At 54.2% G+C, this 12,408-nt stretch overlaps 1 protein-coding gene across 1 annotated transcript in view; it reads left to right on the top strand.

The window, feature by feature from the left end:
• The first annotated feature begins 4,492 nt into the window (after positions 1-4,492).
• LOC119459398 (BTB/POZ domain-containing protein 6-like) overlaps positions 4,493-12,408 on the top strand; it is a 47,275-nt gene continuing 39,359 nt past the window's right edge. Inside the window, exons 1-2 of the mRNA XM_049671694.1 lie at positions 4,493-4,555; positions 4,674-4,904. Coding sequence (XP_049527651.1) covers positions 4,493-4,555; positions 4,674-4,904 — 294 coding nt within the window. The remainder of the gene's footprint in view (positions 4,556-4,673; positions 4,905-12,408) is intronic.

Raw genomic sequence — 12,408 nt, forward strand, 5'->3', positions numbered from 1 at the left:
CGTGTAAAAGATTAGGGAGGGTTGCGTGTGTGCTATACAATGTAACAAGTATTGTGTCTTATTTAACACAAAACAAGTCACCAGTAGCTTAGGTTATATTCTGTTAGGGTAAGGCTAGTTCTACTTCTTGAATTGTTCTATGACATTAAATAAATTAAAAAGGCTGTGTTCTTTCAAATACTGCCCGGTATATTCTTTGCGCATTCTGTAAGGATGAGTCCGAGTTCATATTTCGATTGTTGAACGACTTCCTCGAGAGAGTTCGTCACCCAGCCCCGCACACCAGTACTTCTAGCGTTTTTTGTTGAGAAGCTGAGCTTGTTGGTCCTGATTCATGGCAAAAAAAAATAATGAGCCATTCCAGCCTGTGAAGGTGGATAACCAGCGATGCTGTTTAGCACACGACACACTGGGGACACAGAATGAGGAGACCGCGTATAGTCCGGACTCCCAAGGTGCAACACGCCTACGAAGAGTGACGGCAGGAACAGAGATGAGTGCTACACGCGGCACCCTACTACGACGAGAGAAGTAAAATTCAGAATAGAGACACGATATATACACACGAGACGCTGCCGGCACCCCGGGAGAGTGGTAGGAAACTAGGCATGTAAGCGGTTGGAACGTCTACAAAGAGGGGGCGGTGCGAACGTAGACAGAGCGGACGCGAGTCGGCCTTTTGGGCAAAGATCCGATCGTAGCTGAGATTCGATCCGACACGTGAGGGCGACACCCTCATGGTATACTTCCCTGTACCCCGCGCGTTCCGGTGCTGTGAGAGCAGATGCCGGGCTGCCTACGAAGCAGCCCAATGGACCGCACGGCAAAAATCTCCGAAGGCACCTGGAACAACAGCACCACTGCAGAATCCGGCGCACCATCAACAAATGCATCATCTGCAGCGAGGCACTGTGGTTGAAGCGAGCCTCCCCCGCATGCGTGGCCGCCTCCAGCGCTGTCCGCACCCCCTGTCACCCAGCCACAAAAGTGACAATGCTCAATGTCCTTCCCTACAAGGAGGGGTTTGAGTAACCCCGAGTTGTGGCACAGGAGGGAAGAGGCACTGGTGGCTTGAAGAAAACTCGTCGCAGGTGCCTCTGCTACCAGAAACGATGGTGTGCCGGTGCAGGATGACAGCGGAACCACCCTCCGCCCACCTGAGCAGGACAGTACCCAGGGCTCACCAGGACGAGCGTGAGAGGTGGTTGAGCAGGCCGCATACCGGGAGCTGCTTGCTAGGGCATCTCCTGCGCCACTCAGGCAGGGCAGTGACGGGGAACTGAAGGAGGCTTCCCCGTAGCAGGCGTCAACGCTGGCCGAACAGGACAAGGCCATAAGTCCCCCTTCTGAGACGCCTACTACACCGACTGATCAGACCAGCCCCGTGAGCCAAATGGCAAACGTGGTGGCGGCGGAAGCCGGTGGAGAACCTTCTCCTGAGCTTGCAGGAAGCCACAATAACAACGGAGAATTGAATTGAATTTGGTGTTTTACGTGCCAGCCAGGACATCACAACGCAGGAGGAGTCTGTCGGGACCATACGACCAGAGGACGGCACCTGCATATTAGGGGAGGAGACGCCTGAGCTGCGAGCATTGAGCCGATTGCTGGAGTCTACATGGGATTGGACACGGTTTGAAAACACCGTTGACCGTGCCATCGCAGCCGCAACTGAACACCTGCGGCTGCCAGAAGGGGGCTCGCGCCAATCTAGGAGGCGCGAGGTTAACTCCGACAATCCCCAGCGTACAGAGATCCTGTACAGGCGGAACCGGCGCTGAGCGGTGATGCTAATCACTGAAGACCCATGCAGCTCTGCCTCATGGATCGCGGCGCACTCCAAGACTAATACACGATCCTCTGGTCACCGGTAGCTGTCGACACAGGCATGCTGCAGTCCAGGACGACCACAACTGGGGAACTAGACCTGTGCCCCTTCTCTGCGGACGAAGTCGCAGCCAATCTCCTTAAGTGCAAGAACTCAGCTCCAGGGGAGCACCGCCTGACGTACCACTTCTGGAGGCAGGTGGACCCCGAGGGCATGTTCCGGGCGGCGGTATTCAAAGTCAGCCTCTTATACCACCACACGCCCCTCAGCTGGAAGTCAACGAATACTATCCTGATCCACAAGAAGGCTGACCGCGTAGGACCCCACCAACTGGCGCTCTATTGCCCTTGGTCGCCCTTTTGCCAAACTGTATGCCGGCTGTCTCAACACCCGGCTGCGGAGGTGGTTGGGCGAGCATGCGGTAGGCTCCAGGTGTCAGAAGGGCTTCCTGTCGCACGATTTGGTGTTCTAACACAACTTAGTGCTGCAGGGACGCCTGGGTGATGACAGGACGGAAGGTGGGGATCTATGTGTGGGGTTCCTCGACTTTGCCAACGCCTGCGGGTTGGTTGCCCATCAGGTCATCGTCGACGCTGTCCGCGGCGCCGGCGTGAGGAGGCCTTCGCTAACATTGTGGAGGATCTCTACCGTGCCAATGCCACCAGCGTCGTGGCTGCTGCAGGCAGTACGGAGCCCATCACCATCGGAGCTGGGCTGAGACAAAGCTGCCCTCTGAGCGGCCTGCTTTTCAAATTGGTGGTGGACCCGGTCATTTGTGCAGTACAGGGAGGTGATAGGCAACGTAATATTGGCACATGCCGTCACATATGAGCCATCTGCTGTGGCACGTACTTGCTTGGGGGTTGGAAGAAGAAGAGAACGTTCTCTTCTTCTTCCCGTCAACTCGCGTGATGCCGTATTCAGTGTCGCCAAACCGCAGACGCACGGCGCTACAACCTTCGCCACCGCGAGGTTGCCTACAATCCTGGCGATGAAGTGTGGGTGTGGACCCCCATCCGACAGCTGGGCCGGTCAGAAAAGTTGCTGCGTCGCTACTTCGGTCCCTACAAGATTGTACGGCGACTCAGTGACGTTACCTACGAGGTTCTCCCAGAAGGCACCCCAAGAAACTCCCGTCGGCTTCCTCAAACTGAAGTGGTTCATGTTTCAAGACTAAAACCATATTTTTCGCGCCGTGACTCGACCGTGAAGTGACTATACTACATTAACGACTTACGCCATTCTTTTTTTTTGTTCGTTTTGGTTGTGTTCTGTGTTTTTTTCCTTTTCTTCCTTCTTTCACAGCAGCAGATTGTTCTTTCGCGTTACGACACATTTCTTTCATTTATATTGTCACCCTTATTTTTTTATATATTTTTTACATTCATTTCCAGCATCGAGACGATGCTTCTTTAGGAGAGGGGGTAATGGCACATGCCGTCACATATGAGCCATCTGCTGTGGCACTTACTTGCTTGGGGGTTGGAAGAAGAAGAGAACGTTCTTTTTTTGGTCTGGTTCCAGTAAAGACGGGGACTTCTGGCTGGCTCTGTTGTTTCACCAGCGACAATATCCTTGCTTACGCCGACGACCTGACGCTGCTGACCGTGGACCCCATGACCTTGCCGCCCGGCTAGGGCTGTGACTGAGCGCCGCCAAGTGCCCATTTCTACACCTGTCTGGTCGCCACCCCGTGGGCACACGGCCCACAACCTTCATCGTTGGTGGCGACCCGATTCCAGCATTGTGAGACTTCAAGGGGCACAGGTTTCTGGGCCGGCCTGTGGGATTCAGGCTGCGGCCGGACAGCAGCAATGTCGACTAGGCCATCCGCCTGGGCAGAAAGCTGCTCTCCTCCACGCTTGCCCCATAGCAAACGCTGGATGCCCTTAAAACGTTCTTGTATCCAGCCCTGAACTTAGTTTAGGGTGGGCGTCACCTGCAAAAAGGAGTGACAGCTCTTAGACTAGGAGCTCCGCCCGCTAATCAAGAAGACCCTGTATGTGCTAGCCAGAGCAGTACAGGGATCCCCTTTGCGGCAGAGCTGAGTGACATCTGTCGGGTGGACGGGACCTTCAAGCTGCTCACGTGGACTGACTTGAAGGTCCGACAGCGAGCGACAGACGAGCTGTAACAAGTGGTAGCCCGGCGACTGAGGCGGCCAGTGGACACCGAGGTGTACCTCTCAGGCGCGACGGAGGGCGAATTCATACATACGTTCACATAGCTGCAGTCTGTGTGGACAGAGGCCACAAAAGTCTCCCGTCGCCTCTCCATCGCCTGAGAGATACCAGACCAAGGGGCCCGCGTCACCTGCGGACAGGCCTCCGTCGGCAAGGAACCGCCACAAGCTGATTAGGTCCATCCGAGCACTCCTCGGAAAGGATCGGAACAGCACCCTGCGCAAGAAACCTAACAAGGGCAAGGCGACGGTGTACGTAGTGGCAGACCCCACCATCGCCCAGTTCATGAGGTCCGGCCGCTACACGCGGTTTATAGACTGGCGTTCATAACATTGAGCCCGGCTCAATCTCTTCCCCTCAACGCTATACGAATCTGGGCACGCGCAGCAGACAAGTGATGTAGCTGCTAACGGTAAGGGGGGGGGGGGGAGGGGAGACCCTAACGCTAGTCCTCTGCAATTGCATGAGGCAGAGCCAGGCTATGGCGGAGCGCCATAACGCCATCATCGACCTAGTGAAAAAGGCTGCTCTGGTGAAGTTCACCGTGATAGCGGAAAACTAGGTTGTCAGCAACACCTTTCTCAAGCCCGACCTGCTGCTGGCCCGCCGAGAGGAAGCACTCGTTCTGGACGTCTCCCTGCCCATTCCAAAACCGGTTGCAGGCGTTCCTGGTTGCCTGGAAGACCAAGGAGGAGAAGTACGCCCCTATGCACCGACATCTCCTCCGGCGGTTCCAGCGGGTGACGGTGGACGCTGTCGTGGTTGGCTGCCTTGGCACCTGGGACCCAGGAAATGATCGTGTCCTCCGCAGGATCTGCAGCAAGCAGTACCTGCGGACTATGAAAAGGCTGTGCATCAGCGACACGATATGCTTCTCAGCACAGCACAGCACAGCACAGCACAAAAACCATATTGGCCCTTCGTAATGTATTTGATTGTTTTTTAGAGAAGCGCTATTAATATTGTTACAGGTAACTCTCCGTGAAAAGAGGGTTTATTCGGACGCAACCGACGGTCTTGGGCGCCAGCCGAGGTTCTGCTATCGCTAGGAGAACGTCTTCTTCTTCTGCCCCCCTCGTACTCCGTGTCCCACTACTGCTTGTGGCACATACCCAATCATACAAGGCTTTCGCGCTTGTAACACATCCCCCCACGTAGACGAAGCCCACCGGGCAAGTCAAACAGCATCTCGAGTGGTGCAGGGCTTCAAGCGGGCAACATGAGTCACTTCAGTCTTTGAAGACCGTCGACCATTTGAAAGGAGACGTGCTATGCGGTATGTCAATTCGCTTATACGATCTAACACAACGTAAGGTCCAACATAGTGCGCCAGTAGTTTTTCGCACAACCCACGTTTTCTGGTAGGCGTCCACATCCACACTAAGTCACCGGGATCATATGTGACGTGTCGGTGTCGGCGGTCGTAACGTGCCTTCGAGCGATCTTGTGAAGCAAGAGTGCGCAAATAAGCAAGGCGGCGGGCTTCTTCTGCACGACAGATTGTCTCCGATATGCAGGCATCATCGTGGTTCAGAAATGGGAAGATCGTATCGAGGGTATAACGTGGCGGCCGAGCGTAAAGAAGAAAGAAGGGGCTGTAGCCGGTAGTTTCAGTGCTGGGCGGTGTTAAATGCATAAGTTACGAAAGGTAGAACGCTGTCCCAGTTCTTATGATCCGTCGACACGTACATGGACAACATGTTCGTGAGAGTTCTGTTGGTGCGTTCCGTAAGGCCGTTTGTTTGTGGATGGTACGGCGTAGAGTGTCGAAAACTTGAACAACACAGGCGAAGCATCTCTTCAACCACATCTGCAGTAAACTGGCGCCCGCGATCGCTAATAACGACTTTAGGAGGCCCGTGTCGAAGGATTATAAAACGTAGTAAGAAAACGCACACGTCGGCTGCAGTAGCCGATGGTATTGCGGCCGTCTCACAGTAGCGTGTCAGGTGGTCAGTGCACACTACGATCCAACGATTTCCACTGGAGGACCGTGGAAACGGGCCGAGAAGGTCGATCCCGACTTGCTCGAATGGAGTCCTTGGGGGTGGCACAGGGTGTAATCTACCAGGAGGAGGACTTGTGGGACGTTTGCGACGTTGACATTCGTTGCAGCTAGACACGTACTGTTGCGTCGTCTGACGCATATTAGGCCAGTAAAATCGTTCTTGAAGACGGCAAAGCGTTCTAGCTGCTCCCAAATGACCGGAGGTTGGTTCGTCATGCATAGCCCGCAAGATGGAAGTGCGTAGACTTTTCGGGACCACCAGGAGATATCGTGAGCCTGTGGGAGAATAGTTCTTCTTGTACAGAAGCCCATCACGTGTGCAATAACGATTGGCTGCTGATTTCTGTTTGGCAGCAAGCAGTTTTAAAGTGTCGTCGTTTTGCTGCTCAGTCTTAAAGGTATTGAGATCAGGAAATGCTGGCTCCAAGGCTACGATGTAGTGGTCAAAGTTGTCCGCGTCACAGTCCGTCGTGGGAAGCGGTAGCCGCGACAGGCAGTCGGCGTCGGAGTGCCGTCGACCGCTTTTATAGGAAACGGTGAAGTCGTACTCCTGTAGACGGAGTGTCCAACGTGCAAGCCTACCAGGATGGATCGCGCAGATTGACGAGCCAGCACAGCGAGTGATGGTCTGTGACGATGGTGAAAGGGCGTCCGTACAAGTATGACCGAAAGCGCTGTACTGCGAAAATCACCGCGAGACATTCTTGTTCTGTGACGGTGTAATTGCGCTCGGGCTTGCTCAGAGAGCGACTGGCGTACGCTACGACGTGTTCTTTGGTGTCGAAGCGTTGAATAAGAACTGCGCCGACACCAATACCGCTAGCATCCGTGTGCAGTTCAGTGGGAGCCAAGGGAATCGAAGTGTTTGAGAACTGGATGGGACGTCAAACGGAACTTCAATTCACGAAAAGCACACGCACATTCTGGGGTCCAGTCAAATTGAACGCCTTTCTGAAGCAGACACGTCAATGGATGCGCGATGTGAGCAAATCCGGGAATAAACCGACGGAAGTATGAGCACAGGCCCAAGAAGCTTCGTAGCTCTTTTACTGAGCGAGGTTGCTGAAAGGCTTCGACCGCAGCAGTTTTTGCTGGATCAGGTCTTATGCCCTCTTTGTCCACTAGGTGGCCTAGAACTAGTGTTTGGCGTTCTCCAAAGCGACATTTGGAGTTTAGTACCAAGCGTGCTTTGCCTAGGCACTCTAGTACAAGATTGAGGCGAGCGTTGTGTTCACTAAACGTGCGTCCGAAAATCACGACATCATCCAAATAACACATGCAGACTTCCCACTTCAAACCACGCAGAATGTTGTCCATGAAGCGCTCAAAAGTTGCAGGTGCGTTACACAGCCCAAACGGCATCACATTAAATTCGAAAAGTCCGTCGGGTGTCACGAATGCCGTTTTTTCCTTGTCTGCCTTGTGCATCGGAATCTGCCAGTATCCGGACCGCAAGTCTACACTCGAAAAGTACGAGGCCGAAGAAAGGCAATCTAAAGCATCATCAATCCGTGGCAAAGGGTATACGTCTTTCTTAGTAACGGCGTTGAGGCGGCGGTAATCAACGCAAAATCGCCATGTGCCATCTTTCTTTTTAACTAGAATTACTGGGGCTGCCCACGGACTACTCGATTCTTGGATAACGTTTTTCTTCAGCATGTCACGGACTTGGTCATTGATCACCTTGCGCTCCGAAGGTGACACCCGGTATGGCTTTTGTCGCAGAGGCTGGTGAGATCCCGTGTCTATGCGATGCTGTACACGAGAAGGGGGAATGGATGGTGGAGCCTCTTGCTGGGAAAAGTCGAACACCGCGAAGTGTTTTCGTAGAATATTTGCCAGTTCCTGACGTTTGTTAGTGCTGAGCGATTTGTTATCATAGCCATCATTGAAGTGTCCGTGGCGCATGCATCCGACTGGGACTCATCCGTAGCATCGGGGGCTTCTGCAAGGATGGCGAGCGCCAATACTTGATGTTCACGAATAGCCGCAAGTTTCAGACCCTCCGGTAGTAGTGTGGGTTCGTTGGAGCAATTTATCGTCCATAATACAGTACGCCCGCCGATAACCGACAGCGTACAATAGGGCACCAGAACATTCTTCTTCAGGCAACTAAGGTGAATGGGCTCTACGGTAGCTTCAAATGTTCTGTCGGTTGCAGGAGAACAGGCGACTGGGACACATTTGGCAGACAGCGGCGGTACGATGGTATCTGCGGACACACAAAGGGCACATTCGTAACACGGCGGGTGCTCCACAAAGACGGTCGGAAGGCTCGGATCTACAGTAATTTCTCCCGTTCGGCAATCGACATTGGCACCACACAGCTTAAGAAAATCGAGGCCCAGAATTACGTCATGCGTAGCATGAGGTAAAACTACAAACTCCGCGTTAAACGTTTCACAACCCAAGCTAACTGTTGCACTGCACACACCTACAGGGTACAATAATTCTCCACTCACTCCACGAAACACATCGGCACGGTCCCACGAAAACAGCACTTTTCGTCCTAGCAGGCGTTTGAATGCGTGGCTCATTACGGAAACGGTCGCTCCAGTGTCTACTAAGGCCATCGTTGAGACGCCGTCTACACGTACACAAATCTTATTTTTAAGCATGCAAATTGGCGGAGGTATTTCTGTCATAATCGAAGACTGTCCAGCGGCCTCACCTCCAACGGCCGCGCTGACTAGTTTTCCGGCGAAGGCGACGGGTAGCGGCGCCGGGGAGACGGTGACCGGCTTACGCGAGGAGCAGAAGGTGGTGTCAAGCTCCGATCGGAAGCCGGTGAACGGTTTCGCAGTGTTCCCAGGTTCTCATTGGACATCCCGCGTGGATATGTGTACGCACCGCCAACACGTTGCTGGCCAGATGTTGTTGATCGGTCGTACCTTGGTGGCTGGCGGCGTTGTGGGGCCACGTTGCAGTACCTGGCGATGTGGCCCTCGATACCACAGTTGTAGCACAAGGGCAGAGGACGTTCGACGAAATGCCGCTCCAAGCGCTCAGCCGGCAGAGGTTGTCGAACAGGGTACAGCACCCCAGTACGTTGAACAGGAGCCGTTCGCCTCTGTGCATCACGGCTGGAGTGAAAGCGTTGCCCATACCGCTGCTGTGACGGAAACGTCTCCAGATGTGGCCACGTCGTTCCAGCCACATCGACGTCCGTGACACACACAGACGGTGGCAAAGTAGCGCATGGTGCTGTGGGCGCCGAGTGATACACTGGGTACGTAGCCGGCGGTTGAGCTGTGTTGCACACTAGTTCATTGTGTCGCCGCAGTTCTTCGCGTACTATTTCCCGGATAGTAGAGGCAAGGTCGGTAGATGGACTGGTATCGACGCTGGCGACAGTTGTCACGTTTGCCAGTCGTCCAAATTTGGGTGCAATGCGACGGGTCTTCAACGTCTCAAATGTACGGCAGTGACGCAAGACATCTGAGACGGACGTGAGGTCTTCTCTCCCTATCAGAAAATTATAGACATCTTCTGCGATGCCTTTCAGAAGATGTCCGACTCGGTCGTCCTCAGACATCCGTGGGTTTATGATCTTGCACAACTTGAGTACTTCTTCTATATAGGTTGTGCATGTCTCTGTTGGAGTTTGAGCTCTTTGGGCAAGTGTTCTCTCGGCGCGTTTCTTTTTGGCATCAGTGTCGCCAAAACACTTCCCTATTTCTTCAACAAAGAGTTCCCATGTTGTTAAGGACTCTTCGTGGTTCTCGAACCACATCAATGCGGTTTCTCTCAAAAATAAGACTACGTTGTCAAGCTTCGTGAGCGAGTTCCAGTGGTTATATCGGCTCACCCGATTGTAGTGCGTAAGCCACTCGTCCACGTCTTCTCCCGCTCTTCCCGCGAACGAGCGTGGTTCCATGTAATGGTGGGCAAGGGCAACTGGCGTTGACCTTTGCGTGGTTGCAACTGGCTCCGGGTCTGGTCCTCCGTTCTGTGGCATGATGAATGTTGTCGGCGAGAGACCGGCTAGACGGCGGCTCCGGCGAAGTTCAAGCGGTTGCGACTCCGTAGTACGGCGACGTCGTGTACCCAGCACCTCCACCACTCTGTTACAGGTAACTCTCCGTGAAAAGAGGGTTTATTCGGACGCAACCGACGGTCTTGGGCGCCAGCCGAGGTTCTGCTATCGCTAGGAGAATGTCTTCTTCTTCTGCCCCCCTCGTACTCCGTGTCCCACTACTGCTTGTGGCACATACCCAAATCATACAAGGCTTTCGCGCTTGTAACAATATATATATATATATATATATATTGTAAGCACATTTCACGTACTTCATCGTTCTCATTTGTATATAGCCATCATCATCCCTGTTTCTCTTCGTGTTTGAGCCTCGGCCGTGCCGGTGGAATAAACGGGTCTGCCAGTGCCGCCTGTCCTGGTCGTCTTCCGTCTTTCAAAGTGGTGGAGGTGCGTCAAGATCCCGACATCCTCCTGCGTTCCTGCCCTACCTGGAGCTACGTTCCGGTCGCCGCCTGCGCCCGGCCACCCCCACAGCTGTGACCACCCCTGCGTCGGCCGCCGGCACTATCGCTACCCCTAACGCTCCTGCTCCTACGACATCGGCTGCACTGACATCGTGCACCATTACCACCCCTCATCTTGATCCACCAGTCTTTGCGGGTCTCCGCAGATGACGTCGACGACTGGCTCGACAATTACAACCGCATGAGTTCGGCCAATGGGTGGACTGACCGACTGAAGTTGACTAATGTCGCGTTCTATCTGACCCACGTTGCGAAGACGTGTTATTTAACCACGAAACTGACTTCGCCGACTGGTCAGCGTTTACTGCCAGCTTGCGGCAAATTTTCGCGTCTTCATCTGGCCGTTCAGAAGTCGCCAAACAGAAGCTCGCTGCGCGTGTTCAACTTCCACAAGAGTCATATACATCGTATATCGAAGATGTCCTGGCTCTATGCCGCCGCGCCAACGTTGGAATTAGGGAAGCCGAACGCATTCGCCATATTCTTAAAGGAATTGGTTCCATCGCATTCAACGCCTTAGCTGTTCAAAATCCTACCTCGGTTCAAGATATTACATCGACGTGCCAACGCTTGGACGAGCTTCAGGCCCTCCGTCTTCACCGTGACAGCGACCTTCCAATGCCACCTCATTCTGATTTACGTGCTCTTATCCGCTCTCTTATTCGCGAAGAACTTCAGGAGCAGCAACAGCGGCGATCCACTGTTGTTCCCGCCCCATCGCCAACGTTTGAATTGCGCAACCTTGTGAAGGAGGAGTTGGCAGCCATGACGACACCGACAACGTCTGTTGCCCCAGCAGCGTTGCCGATGCCCACATGTGCGGAAGTCGCTGCAATGCCACCTGCTACTGTCCCTTCTGGGCCTCCTGACCTCACCGGCGGCCATTTGGCCTCTATGGGCGCCCGGGAACCTGCTGCACCTTCGTATACTCCGTGGCGTCCACCTCGTCCGGTCTGCTTTTACCGCCGTATACGGGGTCACATATCGCGTTACTGCCGTCGCCGCCAGCTGGATGTAAGCCGAGGCTATGCCGATTTCGAGCGAGACGAGATCCGACGACACGACGCTTACTACCCAGGCCCGTCCGCTTTCACGCAGCGTCGTTCTCCATCTCCTCCAGCGTCTCTACGTCTGCCTCAGGGCTCCCGTTCGGCTACACGACGTTCTCCTTCTCCCTACCGCCGCTCTGCATCACCGCTTCGCCCCATCTCCCGCCTTGCTGACCAACACTCAGAAAACTAAGGATTGCAGTTTTTGTAGGGAAAACTGCGTCCTGTCGAACTTCGGAAATACCTCCTTATCACCCGGCCAATATGCTATCTGTAACTCTCGAAGGTGTTCCTGTGCAAGCTCTCGTCGATACTGGTGCCGCTGTTTCCGTTCTGCGTAGTGATTTGTGCTCACGGCTCCGTAAAGTCAGAACTCCTTATCTTGGACCCGTTTTTCGCGGCGTAATAACGTACCCATTCACCCCGACGGACAATGTACGGCTCGTGTTTTGATCGACGGCATTCGTCACCACATTGAGATGATTGTGCTACCCGCGTGCATCCATGAACTTATTCTCGGTTGGGACTTCCTGCATTCTGCCTCCGCTGTTATATCATGTAGTCGTCCACATCACAGATACCACGGATGCACCTATTTTGGAGTCGTCACTAGAGCACTGCACCGGCCGATTTTTGCGGCCCGGGTCCGGCCCGGGCCCGTTTTCACATTGGGCGGCCCGCCCGAGCCCGATCAAAACTTTTATGGCGAGACCCGGGCCCGGCCCGGGCCCGGAAATAATCTACGTTACCCGCCCGGCCCGGCCCGCCACCCCTTTACCTTAAGCCCGAGCCCGGCCCGAGCCCGACTCGAAACCGGCCCGAACCCGGCCCAAGACC

Source organism: Dermacentor silvarum, chromosome 7, assembly GCF_013339745.2.
Source record: "Dermacentor silvarum isolate Dsil-2018 chromosome 7, BIME_Dsil_1.4, whole genome shotgun sequence".
Classification (NCBI taxonomy): domain Eukaryota; kingdom Metazoa; phylum Arthropoda; class Arachnida; order Ixodida; family Ixodidae; genus Dermacentor; species Dermacentor silvarum.